This window comes from Eubalaena glacialis, chromosome 6 (genome assembly GCF_028564815.1).
Source record: "Eubalaena glacialis isolate mEubGla1 chromosome 6, mEubGla1.1.hap2.+ XY, whole genome shotgun sequence".
Lineage (NCBI taxonomy): Eukaryota > Metazoa > Chordata > Mammalia > Artiodactyla > Balaenidae > Eubalaena > Eubalaena glacialis.
The window spans coordinates 112,273,836-112,291,758 of NC_083721.1; the positions used below are offsets into that span (position 1 = coordinate 112,273,836).

The following is a 17,923-nucleotide window of genomic DNA, read 5'->3' on the forward strand; positions in this document are numbered from 1 at the left end:
TTACCCACAAACAAATCATCAGGCATTGAAATGTGTCCTCTTCCACTCAGAGAATAAGCTGAGTCAAGACAACACATGGAGGAGGAGAAGCATGCTTTAGAAAGGCAGACTAGAGTGAATAAATCAGTCTCTACCACTTTACAGATTTGAAGTGACATAAGAATTTTTATGTAGTTTTTTAAAATAAATAACTTAATATCTTTTAAAAGAGCTCTAGTCATCACCTTTCAGAGTAATCTTAATTTTTAATCTACCTATACAAATACATTAGGAATGAAATTTATTTTTCAGCCAGCAGCTCCCCTATGTAAAAGACATATAAGTGTGTTTAGCAGACACTGAGAATGAAGTCATCAAATACCTCATATTTTGCCTTGGATCTCATCCCTTCCACCTTCTCAGAAACTCCACAGCATAGATTACCCTTTCTCTCTTTTTTATTCAATTTCTCCCTCCAACTTTAACTCCCATGGGCTTTTAAACACCTTCAACTGGCTTAACGTCTCCTTTCCCTTTACCTACTGCCTCTCTCTCACCTCCTCTTTAAAGCCAAAAGAGTCCCGTCACTGCTCACTCTGAATTTCCTTGCCTCCTTCTCCTCCTGACTCAACCCTCTCTAATCTGGCCTCTAAGCCCATTATCTCTGTGGTCATTTGAGGCCACGCAGGTCCCAGGCACTGGGTATGTTCAGTCCTTGTGTCACTTGCCTTAAGCAGCATTCAATTCTGTTGGCCAATTTCTCCTTCCTCAAATATTTCTCCCTTTGCCTTCTGAGACACAGCACTCCTTGAGTCTCCCTCCTACTCTAGACACTCCTTCTCAGCCTCCTTTCCGGGCCCACCTTCCTCTATCCACCTATTCATTGTCAGAGCACCTCTCTTCCCCTCACTGTAACTCTCTCCCCTGTCAATCTCCACTGCTTCTGTGGCTTCAGTAACCTCTTCTGTGACAAAACTCCCAAATGTGTATCTGCAGTCCAGGCCCCTCCTCTGATTGACTTCTCCCATCGCCTGCTTGGTACTTCAAAGGCATCTCAAACTCAGTTCATTTAAATTAAAACTCATAAGTGTCCCGCCCTTGCCCCCGCCCCCCCAAAAACAAACTAACAAACAACACTTGATTTTCTTCCAGCATTCCCCATTTCAGTAAATACAACATCACTCATTCTGATGCATCAGCCAGAGACCCACTGCCCTCTCTCCTACCCCTATCTAATCTATCACCCAGTATTGTGGATTTACCTTCTCAACTGTGCTCAACTCTGTCCACCTGTCTCCATTGCCCTAAAGCAAACTACCATCACCTCTTACCTAAAATAATGGCAATAGCCTCCTGACTGTGCTACTTGGACCTTCCAACCTCTTTCCCACATTGCAGCCAGAATGACCTCTTCAAGGCACAAATCTGATGGGACCACTCTCTGCATAAAACCTTACAATGGCTTCCCACAGCTCTTAGCTTAAAGACCAAACTCCATATCATGTGCCTGAGAGCTTCACGTTCAACGCTCTCTCCCAGCCTTTCCAGCCTCATCTTGTCCCCTGTGCCATCTGCTCCTCTCCACTCTGCCCAGAAAGAACTCCTTTCAGTTTCTTATACTCACCTCACTTCTTCCTGCCACTATGCTTTTGTATCTGCTGTTCTTCTGCTAGGAGTGCCCTTTCTCCCCTCATCACCTAGTTAATGTAGATCTTAGCTTTCTCATTACAACTCAGATTCATTGCCTTTCTATAACCTCCTGATTTATGCTAAGGTCCTCAAAGTACTTCGGAGCTCTCCCTGTAATACTTGATATACCTGTCATCTTGTGGGTTTTTTTGTTATTCTTTCATTTGGTTGGCTTTTGCATGTGATTATCTGATTAATGTCTACTTCCTGCAGTAAACAAGTTCTATGGAGGGAGTCCCCCTCATCCATCTATCCTCAGCCCCTAGCACACAATAGATACTCAATAAATATTTGCCAAATAAATGAATGACCAATTTTGTATCTTCTCAAAAAATTTTTAGTAAAATTTTTCTTAGGCAAGTGGTGACAAAAAACAAATTAATGAATTCACAATAATTCATTTTAAGAGAAAAAAGGTATTCATATGATGACATTTGCAGTGTATCTTTTGTGCCAAACGTATTCTTTGTATAAACAGTATTTTCTTAAATAAGCTCTTCTCAAAAGTACTATGAAAGATCATTTTATTTAACAGAGAGTGAGTTATTGTGTGTGTATGTGTGTATGTCAAATACACACAGTGTTATGGTGTATATGTTATAGATAAAGCTTCCAATGCAGACATTGTAAAATTTCTATTTATTGCCAAAAGGTTTGAGGCCAAGTGTTGAACCACAACAGATGGAACTTGTGTTAAATAATTCCACAAAAGCAGTGTAGACACACCTTAGAATGCTCTTAAACACCAAGAATGTACGTGCATGCAGGTGGGACAATGGCTAACGTGTGCAACTTGTACAGCCCAAACAAGGTGACCCTCCTTATCACAGAGCTGGTACAAGTGTGTCAGATCTATTTTTTCCCATACAAGGAAAGCTGTACAATGTCAAGGCCGTGCGGGAAAGCACTCAACATTTTAAACTGTCTAAAATCCTATGGTCAGGTGTTGCCAGCAATACCTATCCATGACATCATATTAATGAGATGACAGCATGGGACCAACATGGGAAGTGTGTATGGAACCCTTTTTTATTCAAAGTTCAGGAATAAGATTGAGCAATTCTCTCCATTCATTTCTACCACCTCTGATCTTTTCCCATCGGTCCCTGTCAGTCATTACTGGGCAAGTCTGGGCCAGTCTTCTTTGATAGGTTCCCATAAGGGCACAAAGGTGACCATACTTACTGCTCAGAACTTACTGAGCAGGTTACCTTCTTGGCAAGTGGCCTTAAAATTTTTATTTCACTGATGAAACCATAAGTAAGCCAAATTCCACAAACATTGATTCTGAACATTTTCTTCTATAACTCTATTCACTTAAGCCAAGGACATGCATATGATCTTATACTGCTATTCTATTCTTTAATTTTATGGAAAGGTCATAACAATTTTCTTCCCACTACTGGTTTTGCAGTTTTACTATTTTAGATATTGTACGACCTATTACTGTCATCTACCATGAGGCTACTATCATTTCCTAGAAGCTCCTGAGCTATGTTAGAATAACCTGGGGATCCTGTTAAAAATGCAGGGTCCCTCACCCTACCCCAAAATTATGATTCAGTAGGTTTGGGGTGGTTCCTTGTACTGTGCATTTTAAGAAGCCAGCAGGTAATTCTGATGTAGGTGGCCCTCAGAACACAGTTTGGGAAACACTGCTCTACAAGCTTATAAAAGAGTAGTTCTGAGGCTTTTTTTAGAACAATATTTCAGTGATTAATAGAGAAGCCTAGAAAGCAGACTACATTTTGATGGGTATGAAATTACTGAGAAAGGAAGCCATTCAGCACATGTGAAAGTGCCCTCAAAGGGCTGCTGTCAAAATGAGTTTGTCCTTTTTTGGACCCCACGCATCTTGTAGGATGTTACAAAATGGATGCTGGATGATACCTCCTCGTTTATTTACTACTGTAAGGAAATATGGGCTTCTAAAACACTGCCTGGATATTCATACGAAACATGCCATTTGTTACGATCCTTAGTGATTTCAGAAACCACAGATGCTCAGCCTACTAAATGTGGCTCCTATGACCTCCTCATTTAATGATTCTATCCCTCTTTAAGCATATCCTCTGTAATTAGAGTTGGCTTTATTAGAACTGGCACACATACAAGAAAATCAGTAAAACCATAGAAGGGAATTGAAGTAAATTTGAGACTCTCAATACATACAAAATAATTCCCCACAGACTGTACAGGAGTTGCAATTCCCAGAAGCGGTCATTTCAAGGGAAAATTTTTTAAAAGACATACTTTTTCTCAGTTCTTATTTTAAAACTAAGTATTTGAGATTTACGTTTTTTCTTCCAGAATATGCCTTCTTTTGAAGGTATTTGTCTTTAACAATCAAGAAAAAATATCTAAGAATTCGAATATCACAAATTAAATTCACAAACGTCTTAATTATTCTTGTACAATGCAATACTTTCAAGACGAAAGTTGCATAAGCCAAAAAGCACACAGTATAAGAAACTTCTGGGTGTGGATAGAAGTCGGTACAATGTGAATAGCAGTTAATGGTGGGGGACGTGTCACCACCTACTGTCATAAGAATAAGCAGGAACTCTGGAATAAAAGGGAGCGACCACCAATGATGTGGAAAAGGCTCCCAGTGCAGCCCAATCCACTATTGGATTAGCTTGAATATGGCAGTCTTTGTGAATAAGTGGATCTGTTACTCAACAACTGAAGAGTTCACCTCCCTTTGGGACTCTTTGAATTGCTTGTCACACCTCAAGTTCAAAGCCTGCAGTCCTTGAACTTTAAAAGGTTTTCCTGTCTTACTCTGAATTCTCTCACTGTTCCTAACACTTTAATATAGTATAGGTTTCATTACATTCTTAATTGGAGGGAGGGAGATGGGTTTTATCCTAAAGTCATTAGGATATGGTATTTATAAAAACCACCTGTTCATCATCACAGTAAGAGATGATGATGATTTTATGTTCATGATCATGGTCATGATCATGATGATAGTAGCTACTATTTGTTGACCCCTTATTATGTACCAGGACTTGGTTAAGCAAGGCTACTGTTAACCTTTATAGCACTTTTGTGCCTTTATTTATGGTGGATGATGTCCACTTGGGGGTGTAGACTTAAACAGCAAAATTCGGGCTGAATTTCAGCCCCTACTTACCCCTTGGCTGAGTGCTCTTGTGCAGTGAACAGCCTGCACAGCCATTCACAGTGGCCCTGTTGTTAAGTATGACATCTTTGGAGAACAGGAAATTGAAACTCAGTGAAGTTAAACAACTTGTACAAGACCGGTCAGCTGTTAAAGTAACAGATTCTGGACTTCAGCTGAGGTCTGACTCCAAAGTCACTGCCCTTACCTCATCAACCCTAGGCCTAGGCCAGAGAAAGTCTTTGGTACAGCCTTGTATGATTTATTATAGTAAGGAGTAAACGTGGTGTCCAACACACTATGTTTAACTAAATTATAATTGGCTAAAAACATATTCACAATTGCAACGATCTTAAAACAAGGTGGAGACCTTGAATTATTGAGCTCCTGTGCTCTTGAGATAAAAGGGTTATATGACTACAGAAATTATTATTTTTTATGATGTTATGTTACAAAGTATTAGCTTCCACTTTTCACGATGTCCAGGGATCTTTAGGATTAGTCTCTTCTTGAATCTCACATCTCATCTCTTGTTTGCCAAGCCCCACCAGGTTCCATCACAAAGAATGAGTGACAGTTCCTAGAATGCATTTCATGCCCACTCTGTCAGCCTCAGCCCTTTGCATATGTTTTTTTTTTTTTCCAGAATATCCTTCTTCACTTCACCTTCATCACTGCTACTTGTCCTTCAGAATTCAGCTCAGACACATATTCTCCAGGAAGCTTTTCTGCTTCCTACGCCCAGTTTAGAATAGGTGCCTCTCCAGGTTGTTCCATTCTCCTTACCTCTGGCTTTCAGTTACATTCTGGCAGGAGATCAGAGGGAGGGAGCAGAGTGAGGTCTGCTTATTTATTCCCAACTCCCTCCCTGCTTGGTCACCGCAGGTTGACTGTGTCCTCAATCCACAGCCACAACTCCTGTCAGGCACCGCTCTTGCATACAGGTCTCCTTCTGGGTCCTAACTGTTCTCTTCGCTTTCCTCTTCAGCCAGAGAGGGGTGTTATGCCTCCTCCTGGCTCCTGGCCCCAGAGTACTAAGGTGCTTTTCCTACACCTTGCCCACATCTGTGTAAATAGTCCCTTTATTAACTGCCCTCAGTTGCCCAGCTTGAGGTGCCCCCTGTTTCCTGCTGCAACCATCCCTGATCCATAGCATATCCCATCTGGGGTCTGTGAGGCTTCATGTCTGTGCTGGCTGGACCTTCACAGGCTCTAGGCCCCTCCTTGGTCCTTAAAAACAAGGTCCTTTCTAATGGGGTTTCAGAAGAACTTTCAAATGAAATCCAATGTGGCCTCCCCATGACTATTTGATACCCAATCTCTTTCCTGGATCTTGCACCAAAAAATCTTGAATCGCCTGCCGATCCCCCACCTTCAGCTCATGACTTTGACCAAAGTGACTGCTTTACTTGCAGAAGAAGTGAACTTGCTTCTGAGTTCATTGATTCTTCCAGCTTCTTTAAGTTTTTTTCTTTTCATGCACTTTCCCTCACATGTCCCACTTGTTACCTCAGACCTTCTCTGTACTCCTCCTAGAAGTTCCTTTCTCCCTTCTTCAGTGGGGGCCCAGCCCTCATGTCACCCTCTCCCAGCTAGAAGTAGAATTTCCTTTCTTTGAGTTCTGTAATGCTTGGCTTTTACTTCTGCAGGGGCACTTGCCAAACTCTACACTGAGTTGTCAAATTTGTAAAATGCTTTATCTCCCCACAAGATGATAAATTCAAGCTCTCTCTGAGCTGGGCTTTATGACCCCCTCAGATCCAAACACAGTGCCTTACAGCTTATCTGTGCTCAAAATTATGTGTGAGATGACTGGATATGGTTGGTAGATCAACAGAGGAATATTCTTTCTTGCTTTAAGGTAACTGGGTCTGATATTATTTCACTCTTATTCACCAACTTTGTGTTGAGTAAGACTAACACCTTCAAATTTCATCTTTTATCAACATAAATATTTTCAACTCTTGGTGCACAAAAGGAATACAATTAATATATGACCATTTGTATTAGCACTCTAAAAGACTTTTAAGTTGATAAACATGGTAATAGTTTGGGTTCCAGTTGCACTAGAGAATTCAGTTTAATAGTCCATAGTTTTTTCAGCCAACTGATAATTTAAAAAAGGAACAGATCCTGGTTGGTAAAGAATGTCTTAGCCAAATTGTGGTGCTTTGAATGAAATAATGTGTTAATTGGCAAGTGAGAAAATATTTAAGTATCCTTTATGCATTACGTGCAAACAAGATAGTTTTAGACACACAATCATTCCCTCATAGTCTCATTCCACATGTTATTTTTCAAGTGGAATATGATCATCCCTAGGAAGAGTTAGTTCCCTGTTTTGACCATGAAGAGACTGCAATATCATATGAGAATTATTGCTTACCGGGACGTGCTATGGGCAATAGACCTATTAAAAGGACACATGGCCAGTCACGCATATGCCAGACATAATTATAAAAAAAAAAAAATTTTTAGGGCCTGGGATAGCCACTGGAAAAAAGTTTAAGTCTTTTTTTTTTTTTGCCTTTTGAAACTATTTTTAAATTAATCCTACAGCTACAAATAGCCTGACTTTTACAAATTATCTGAAGCTGACTCTGATGCCTAAGTTAAGGCCCTAACATGCAGCTAGTTTAAAGTGCTGCTAACATTTCCTTCCTAAAATCCTTTCCATGGACTTTTCCCCTGGGATCCACTTTTACTGGGCTACAGTGAAAAGTCTTCACTTAGCAGCGTTTCTCCATCATCCTTCATCCTTTTGTTCTCCAGTAAGCCTATCATTTTCCCTGGAGTCTCTCACGGTCATTGTGGGCATGTGGGTATGTGGGTATGATATCCCAGCCACTCCATGTCTCAAACAATTCCTTCAACTATTTTGCCAAGTGTGACTTCCGTCACATACACTTAAAGTGAAACATTTGGACCTGCCTTGAGATTTGGATCTATGTTGAGGAGAAGTTCTTGTAGCTAATTCCCTATGTCAGATCTAGAAGGACACATGTGCTTAAATATTACCTAAACCAATCGTGATTTCAAATCAGCTCAGATATCATGACTATTTCAAATGTTTCTTTGAGTAAATATGGGAGAAAGACTGGAAAAATGTTCTGTTATTAAATGACATTGCATTATATTAAATCATCTTACCATTAAAAATGGCAAGACAGCAATGTGGTTACAAAAGGTGAAGTAAGTTCTTTAATAAAAGAGGGGGGCAGGGGTAGTAGTTCTTTGCTACTTACCTAGTGTCCTCACATAAATTTCTTTATTTTGATTTTTGATCTCTCAACATCCTTGTAAAGCAGGTGGGAGCGATTATTATTTCCTCTTTGCTGAGAAGAAATCAGTGGTTAAGAGGACTCGAATCTAACTCTTCTGAATTGTTATTCAGAAATCCTTCAACGTTACAATTAGATCAGCATTTTTTTTCTAATTTGAAAACATAGGAAATGGGTGTTTTAGAAAAAAATGAATCCTATTTTTGGCTTGGGTTTTTCCTTGTTGTTACTTAGTTGCTTGTTGGTTTGTTTTCTCCTCTTGGACCTCCGTTGGACCTTCCCTTTCTCCTCCCAGACAGGCTGCTGCACTCTTCATGACTCAACAGCACGTGTTAGCAGAGATTCACGGAACCCCTAGCCCAGGCCGACACTGTGAGCACATGGCAAGCAGGCTGTCCCCGCCCTCTAGGACCAATAGCACGTGGGGAAGACACAGTGTCCTAAGTGCTTTACCTGCTGTACAAAGGAAGCACGCACTGTGTTTATGGAAAATTTAAATTTGCAAAGAGCATACTAGCTTTAAGAAAGCTCTAAATCAGATGATTCCTAGTAAAGCAAAGCAGAACACTGAGATAATTTTCTTGACATTGATTGTCAATGATTCTTGAGTGACTGCTTTCCATACCCTCTGCTATACGTAGTACTAGCCACCATGGAGCATCGCAGAAAATGGGGGACACTTCTCATCACTGAAGCCTCAGATTAAATGCCACCTCAAATATGCAAGCTCTTTCCTGACCACTTAAATGCATGTGCACCAACCCCCAAGTCACTCACTCTCTATTCTATCTTCATCATAACCCTATCACTATCTAACAATATATTTCATATGTTGTTTCAGTTATTAGCCTTAATTTGGGATAGGCAATGGAACATCCAATTGACTAGTCATCAGACAAGAAGGGAAAAAAGCTAGATTAACTTTAATAGAACTTTGTTTATAAAAACCATACATTGCATTATTCTTACCCCAACAGTGCTGTTAAGGTGGACAAATCCCCTGTCTGAGGTATTTTTTTTACCTACATGAGATAAGAGAAATGGTAGATGGGGAGGATAGGTTGTGTTCATATGGTCAAAGAGGTACTGTCCAAATTTCATAGTGATGAACAAATTTTATTACTTTCAAGGTGCTATGAAAATTGAACATTAATGTATATAAATAAATATTGTCATACTCCCCAGAAATCAGATGCTTTCACATGAATTTGAAATTTGAAGAGTGAATCTTATGTAGTTGGTAAAACAAATGGAATTCTTCAGTTCAACATTTAAACTTCTGACATTGTAACCGGTCTTCTAATTCTATGGTTATGTGTGATCATACACACTCTACTTCAATGTAAAATGAATCCATTCATTCATTCATTCAACAAAAATTTATAGACTCCATACTAGGTTAGATGCCTGATATAACAATAGTGAACAAAGCAAAGACCCTGCCCTCATGGAGCTTTCAGTTGAATGGGAAAGAAAGATATTAATAAGGTAAATACCAATAATCATCTACAAATGATGATACCTGATAGAAAAGAAACACGCCAGTTGCTTTGAGAACATATAGAAGACAAAGTCACTCGAGTCTGGGTTTGGGAAAGGCCTCCCAGCGGAAGCAATGTTTGAAACATGAAATGATCAGTTTTTAACTAGGTGAAGATTCGAATATGGACAGTGGAGATAGAGTGTGTGTGTTCCAGAGTGGAAAAATCATGTTCAAAAGAGTTAGGTAAGTTTGCCTTTGCAGCTGTTAAGGATTCAGAAAAACACATCTTTTGGAGCACTACATTGACTTTTGCTGCCAAATAGCTAAATATACTTGGTTTATGATTATTTATAAAGCTATATTTCTAAGCAGTTCACGTGAACAGAATACCATGAAACAAAGGAGTTAGGAAGCACGGAAAGCTGAATGTCTGGATGAACCTTACAAAACTGCTAACCAAATGCTCTTTTCGTGAACTATGTTCCTTTTGCAAATCTCGATGAGGGCTTTCAACATTTTCCCATTATCATATCTAAATTGTGCATTCTTTTAGGGACAAAGGGGGAAGGTTAACCAAATTCATAATTTGTTAGCCCACTATCCAAATGTACTTACTGGGTCTGGTTCACTGTACAGTTCTGACTTTTGATCACTTGCCAAATAAATAATGGAAAATAAATGGCTTGATCGTTCTGTTACCTTCAACAGTTGTAAATCAAGATGGCCAGCCTCTCATAGAAGGAAAACTTAAAGAGAAGCAAGTCAGATGGAAGTTCATCAAAAGGTGGAAAACCCGCTATTTTACACTGGCTGGAAATCAACTTCTGTTTCAAAAAGGAAAGTCTGTAAGTACCCCTACCATCTTTTACACTTGCATTTTTAAGGTCTTGATCTCTGCCAGCTAGGCATTTTGTCTTGAGTTAAAAGGCCAATAATTTTTTCCTTCTTCATTTTACAGTGTCATTTTATTATATATGCCCCTTTGTCTATTCTGTTCATGCCTATGTTAGTTGGTTCACTGTACCTCTTCAGTTTATTACGGGAGGGTATTTTGGTTAACTTAAGTTTTAGAAGACGAACCACAGAAGGTGTACCCAGGGATCTCGACTTGAACACCGTACCTTCTGTTTCCTTGTGGATCACCTAAATAAATGTGTGGCTTATGACATTGACTCTGACTTCTTTTAGGATTGAAGGTTATATTTGGAGGTGGGGACCTGACGAAGGAGACAGTAGGCAGGGAGGAAGAAAAAAAGGCTGATTTATTTTATGTACTTTTTATAGTCAACCAAATTCAATTCTGATTAGGGAAAAATATTACTATCTTTCATTCATTTAATATTCAGTTAATGAATAGAATAGAATTCTGAAGAATTAATAAATATTCATTTAATATAATTTTCAGTCTGAAGTAGGATGCTCAGTAAATATCCATATTCTGAATTTTCAGTGGGAAACTTGTGAAATAATATTCTATTGCAATCAACAATGCAAAGTTATCCCTTTCTTTTCAAATCAGTTTTATTTATCATTAAACTCTACTCATTACAGATCAGGGAGCATGAAATTTTGACCTACTTCTTGACCATTTTGAGATATAATAATAATAACTTATCAGAGCTTATCACATGCCACACTGGATTGTCTCTATCTATCTTCAGAACAATCCTTTGAGGTCAGCACTATTGTTATTGCCATTTTATAGATGGGGAAACTGAGGCACAAAGAGACTGATGGGCTTGTCCAAGGTTAGAGCCAGTAAGGTGAGAAAGGGTAAAACTGGAGTTAGGCTCAGGCAGTGTGACACCAAAGCATGTTCTTAAATGAGTACACTGTCCAGCTTCCCATGTACACTTAAAATACAGGGTCAGTGGCAAACCAAACTGTGTCTGAATTAATTAATGAGAGTGTTAAATTAAAAATTACATTTCACTAAGAGCACATGCACTATATCTTTGGAGTGCTCATTACAAAATTTGTTTGAACTTACTACTCAACAGGAATCAAGTATGGTGTATGTGAATTATGACGAATTCTGATCAATGCTCTTTTAGTTAATAAGACTTCACATTAACTTTTTGAATGAAAAAGAACATTTTGGTGACACCTATTTTGAACTCATGTTACTTTCTTCATCTGTGTGTTTTATAAATTATACAGATGGGCTGAAGGTCTTTTTGAAGGGGAAGTATAATGGTGTGTTCAATTTGGAAAGTTATTGGAGGTTTAAGGAAACATTTTTTTAGCATAGGTTCACACTGAAGCATTTACAAAGTGTTTAAAATGGCCATTTGAATTTCCTGTCTTTATTAAAGAAATCAGAATAGAAGTTAAGATGTAGTGATTTTTCAGATCCCTCTTATGCATCAACAAAGTAGAGTTAGTGCATAAGAATGTTTTTCCTGAACTCAAATAATGACCTTTATACTTCTTGATTTGGAGCTTTTTAATAAAGTTTAGAGAATAAGCTATTGTATGATTGGCTAACTTATTTGACATCTTTATCAGGAAATAATGGTTTGACATTCCAGAAATATGACAGAACATTTGGCTCAAATATTAGGAAATAATATAATATAGCGTGAAGACCACAGCAAAATCCCTCTCATCCCCAGGGAGACAGTAAACATGCAGTGGTCAGCAGTCCAGCTGAAGCTTCAGCCACATCATAAAGGGCTTTTCTTGTAAATGAGGAAAATGTGCATTTTAAAGTAAGAACTAAAAGACTATAGTGTTATTTTTCACTTTTTTCTTTTTTTTTTTTTTTTTAATTTTTGGCTGTGTTGGGTCTTTGTTTCTGTGCGAGGGCTTTCTCTATGCGGCAAGCAGGGGCCACTCTTCATCGCGGTGCGCGGGCCTCTCACTATCGTGGCCTCTCTTGTTGCGGAGCACAGGTTCCAGATGCGCAGGCTCAGTAGTTGTGGCTCACGGGCCTAGTTGCTCCACGGCATGTGGGATCTTCCCAGACCAGGGCGCGAACCCGTGTCCCCTGCATTGGCAGGCAGATTCTCAACCACTGCGCCACCAGGGAAGCCCCACCTTTTTTTTTTTTTTTTGGCTGCATTGAGTCTTCGTTGCTGCGTGCAGGCTTTCTCTAGTTGCGGTGAGCGGGGGCTACTCTTCGTTGCGGTCTGTGGGCTTCTCATTGCGGTGGCTTCTCTTGTTGCAGAGCACGGGCTCTAGGCACGCGGGCTTCAGTAGTTGTGGCACGTGGGCTCGGTAGTTGTGGCTGAGTAATAGTACATTGTATATATGTACCATATCTTCCTTATCCATTCATCTGTTGATGGACATTTAGATTGTTTCCATGTCTTGGCTATTGTGAATAGTGCTGCTATGAACATAGGGGTGCAGGTATCTTTATGAATTACAGTTTTGTCCGGATATATGCCCAGGAGTGGGATTGCTGAATCATATGGTAATTCTATTTTTAGTTTTCTGAGGAACATCCATACTGTTTTCCACAGTGGCTGCACCAACTTACATTCCCACCAACAGTGTAGGAGGGTTCCCTTTTCTCCACACCCTCTCCAGCATTTTGTTATTCGTGGACTTTTTTTTTTTTTTTTTTAATTTATTTTTGGCTGTGTTGGGTCTCCGTTTCTGTGCGAGGGCTTTCTCTATTTGCGGCAAGTGGGGGCCACTCTTCATCATGGTGCGCGGGCCTCTCTCTATCGCTGCCTCTCTTGTTGCGGAGCACAGACTCCAGACGCATTTGTAGACTTTTTAATGATGGCCATTCCGACTGGTGTGAGGTGGTACCTTATTACAGTTTTGATTTGCATTTCTCTAATAATTAGCAATGTTGAGCATCTTTTCATGTGCCTATTGGCCATCTGTATTTTTTCTTTGGAGAAATGTCTATTTAGGTCTTCCGCCCATTTTTCCATTGGGTTGTTTGTTTTTTTGTTGTTGAGTTGTATGAGCTGTATGCATATTTTGGAAATTAAGCCCTTGTCAGCGCATCATTTGCAAATATTTTATCCCATTCTGTACTTTGTCTTTTCATTTTGCTTATGGTTTCTTTTGCTGTGCAAAAGCTTGTAAGTTTGATTAGGTTTCATTTGTTTACTTTGTTTTTACTTCTAGTGCCTTGGGAGACTGACCTAAGAAAACATTGGTACTATTTATGTCAGAGAATGTTTTGCCCATGGTCTCTTCTAAGAGGTCTATGGTGTCATGTCTATGTTTAAGTCTTTACTCCATTTTGAGTTTATTTTTGTGTGTGGTATGAGGGTGTGTTCTAACTTCATTGACTTACATGCAGCTCTCCAACTTTCCCAACACCACTTTCTGAAGAGACTGTCTTTTTCCGATTATATATTCTTGTCTCCTTTGTTCAAGATTAATTAACCATAGGTGGGTTTATTTCTAGACTCTCTATTCTGCTGACATCAGTATTTTGAATTACTCTTTCTGTTTGATGCTCCTGAGATTTTTCCAAGGTGGACAATACACCATAGAAAGTTTAGGACGAGTGAAAAAGATGCCTTTCCACTGCAAAGTGAGAGAAGGGTGATTGTGAAAGGGAGATGGGAAAGGAGAGTTGGTAAGATTCTCAAACACAGGTACATTCTCCAGTAGACAGAATGGGCTCAGGGATGTTAAGACCTGAAATTGCTTTAAAGAAGTATCTGACTCCTTAAAAATATTCATGCTAGCCCATCATGATGACTCTGGTGTTAGAGAGATCCTTAAGCATCTGCTTTAATGCAAAGAAAATGTAACATCATTAAATATTCCTTCCTTTAATGTTTGTGGACAAATCATGCTTCCAAAGCTCAAGAGAGTTTCAAAAACAGTTTCATCTACTTAAACATTGGAACCCTGTTTGTTCAATTAATACCTCTTTCTCAGAGGTAACACAAAAGAAAATGCAATTTCAAGCCGTAAAATTATCTCAAATTCTGAGTTAATATTACCCCAAATTGTACTGCTGCATTTTGCTCTATTAATACAGTGTTAATATCAGTAGAAAATGACATAAAGTCAAAGAAATATGAATCAAGCACTTTTCCCAATCCCACTGTATAATAATTTTCTATAAATTGGCTATTTTGTTTCAACCCTAGATAGTACAACAAAAAGCCAGTTGCTCACTCCTTCATTTGCTCTAATGACTCTTTGAGGCTTTAGCACCCAAAATAACAAAGGTCTTAAGCCACATGAAGTGAAAGGATTCTGATCCTCTTAGAAAATTCTCCAGGAACCAGAGATCTTTCCATACTATGAAAGCTAGCTCATGTTTTTTCCTTCCCATGCATTTCAGAAAGATGATCCTGATGACTCACCAATAGAACTCAGCAAAGTACAGAGTGTGAAAGTTGTGGCCAAGAAACGCAGGGACCGCTCTCTCCCTCGGGCTTTCGAAATCTTCACAGACAATAAAAGCTATGTTTTCAAGGCCAAGGATGAGAAGAATGCAGAAGAGTGGCTCCAGTGCATCAATGTGGCAGTTGCCCAAGCAAAAGAGAGGGAAAGTAGGGAAGTAACCACATATCTGTAGGGATTTGCAAGCCGACCTCACACCAGTTGTATACAATGGGCATTGCACTGTCATTGCCAATGTCAGGAAAAAGAGATAAACTCACCATGTCATGCTGATTTTTATTAAATACCAATGGAGCAGTTTTCCCCAAGAAGCAGGACCTAAAAGTGGCAAGATCCTGAGTACATTTCAGATCCACATGACATTTGCATTAACTCCAGAACAGCTGTGTGAGGCATATGGGAAAAGGGGCTACGGATGGTATGGAGCCAGAAAGGGGAGAGTAGGGATCTAGAAACTTCCGTAAACATGTTATTGTACATTGTAAGAAAACAACTTTAAAAGATACCTGAACTACCTATCCTAAGGAAAGATTACGTACTTCTGATGAAAAATAATCTGTCAAAAGTATTAAAATTAAAAAAAACCTACAAGGAAAAGTCAAATTGATGAACACTGAGGAAAACCATATAACTTACTTACGGAAATATAATTACATTTATCCTCTCCTAATGCAAGTGAGGCTAACACTTTGTAAAATGGTTCTCAAGTTAAGCCAATTATGTAATTAAATGTCCTTCAGAACTCCTTATTTGATTATTCCTTTTAGGTTCATATAATATGATCTAAAGTTTAGATACTTGGATATTTCTCCTGCCCAAGGCAGTAAGTATAAGCCAGGATAAGCACAGAAAACCATTTTCCCATCTTCAAAATATGTGTCATTTCCATTAAACTTTGAGATTTTAAAGTTCTATACGTTTCGTCTTTGTATTCAACATTTTAATATCTCCAAATTACAAACATTTATTGGTTTTTGCCATTACCCATAATTTTAAAAAAATTAAGCTGTAGTAGGCAGAATTCTAGAATGACTTCCAGTGACCCAAACCGTGGTATAACCTCCTCCCCCTGAGTGTGGCGGGACCTATAACTTGCTTCTAACTGATAGAATATGGCAAAAGGGATAGGATAGTCTCTCCCATGATTATGTTACATTACGTGGCAAAGATGAAGGAAATTTTCCAGATATAATTAAGGTCCTTAATTAGCTGACTTTGAGTTAATTGAGACGATATGATCCTGGGTGGGCCTGACCTAATCAGTTGAGCCCTTTGAAAGAGGGTGAACAAGTCAGAGTCTCTCCCGCTGGCCTTGAATAAGCTGCCATGAGTTCTACAGCTTCAAGGAAATGAATTTTGTCACAATCAGTGAGCCGCTTGGAAGAGGATCCTGAGCCTCAGATAAGAGCCCATTCCCAGCCAACACCTTGATTGCAGCTTTGCGAAACCTTGAGCAGAGGACCCAGCTAAGCCATGCTTGGACTCCTGATCCATGGATACTTTGAGATAATAAATAAGTGCTGTTTTAAGCTGTTAAGTGTGTGGTAATTTGTTATGTAGCAATAGATAACTAATACAAAAGCTTACTTGTAGTACACATACAGGTTAATTTTTTTCTTTGAAATTTATTAAACATAGTCTAGTATAGAAACGTGGAGAAAGATTATAAGTAGTCAATACCCTGAATTCTACCCTGACTCTACTGCTAACTCACTAGGATAGGAAATATAAAAGAGACCAAGTTTGAGGAAGGAAACAATTCAATTTTAAGTTTTAACATAAAGTTGGAGAGTATTGTGAATCATAGAAGTTCTTAGAAGTTGGAAATAGAATTTGGAAGGTGAAAATTTGGCCTCATAATATAAATAGATGGTCGCTGAAAATGTGAAATAAGATTAAATTACTCAGGGAGAATAAGACAAAAGAATTAATAAGGGCTTCCTTGGGACACCCAGGATTTAAGCAAGGAGGCTGATTAGTGTTCAGAGATGTTATAAACCAGAGGAAATAATGTCACATGCACCAAGGTTTTCAAGGAAAAGAGAGAGATTAGCCATGTGAAATCCTGAAGAGTAATCACTTAAGGTAAAGAATGACTTTTGCAACCAAGAAGCAGTTGGTGTCATTGGCAAGAAAAATTTCATTGGAGTGATGAGGTGAAAGTCAATATCAGTGGATTGAAGAATCAACAGGAGATTAAGAGTTTAAAGCAATAATTGAACTCTCCTTTCAGTAATGTGGGGCTAAGATGGAGAAAGTGTTTTTTGTTGTTTGCTTTAAGGATGCATTAGGCTTAAGGGAAAGAAGTTTAAAACACAGAAAGAAAGAGGAAAAATAGCTTTGCTTGAGCAAAGTTTCTGGAAGTGAAGGAAAACGATTAAAACTCCTTTATTCCACAGCAATTTATGGAGCAGCTACCAAGAAACAGGTACCATGGTTGGCCTGGAGATATAAAAATAAAAGATCCAGCTCTTCCCTTCAAGGAGTTTACAACATAGTGGAGGAGATGGACATGTACAACAAAAATTGAAATGCTATGTGGCAAGTGCCTTGATGGAAGTATGCACAGGGTCCTGAGGAAACATAGGAGAAGGCACCACTGTAAGTGACTTTGAACTCAGCTTGGGCTCCCTTACTGTTCCCCAGAGGTGTTAGAGAATGAGCTTGTCTTAAAGAACTAGTAGGAGTGTGATGGGCAGAAAAGGAGCAAATGGCCAGTAGAGGGAACCACCTTACAGAGGTGAAGGAGGAAGAGCGAACATGGTCTACTTGCAAAACAGCAAGTCCTCACCTGGGACTGGAACATAAGGGACCTGTTGGGGGATGGTGCAGAATGATGCTGGAAAGGCCTGCAGGGCCATAGCATGAAGGGCTTGGTTCCATGCTAAGGATCTTGAATTTTTTCCTCAAGATGGTGAAACATATTGAAAGGTTTTAAGAAGATTTGCATTTAGAGAAATAATTTTGATCATGGTATAGAGAATGGATTGTAGCAGGGAGGTGATTTGGGAGGTTCTTGGAAGGTGGTGAGGA

The 17,923-nt window shown here is 39.1% G+C and overlaps 1 protein-coding gene across 5 annotated transcripts in view; it reads left to right on the top strand.

Annotated features, from left to right (window-relative positions):
- Positions 1 to 17,538, top strand: part of VEPH1 (ventricular zone expressed PH domain containing 1) — a 222,043-nt gene extending 204,505 nt beyond the window's left edge. For 4 of the 5 annotated variants that reach the window (XM_061194530.1, XM_061194529.1, XM_061194532.1 and 1 more), the window contains exons 13-14: positions 10,268 to 10,404; positions 14,829 to 15,801. In XM_061194530.1, the coding sequence (XP_061050513.1) occupies positions 10,268 to 10,404; positions 14,829 to 15,065 (374 nt within the window). In that variant the 3' untranslated portion in view covers positions 15,066 to 15,801. Of the gene's footprint in view, positions 1 to 10,267; positions 10,405 to 14,828; positions 15,802 to 17,289 lie in introns of those variants that run through there. The other variant, XM_061194533.1, reaches the window with a different exon arrangement.
- The last annotated feature ends 385 nt before the right edge of the window (positions 17,539 to 17,923 follow it).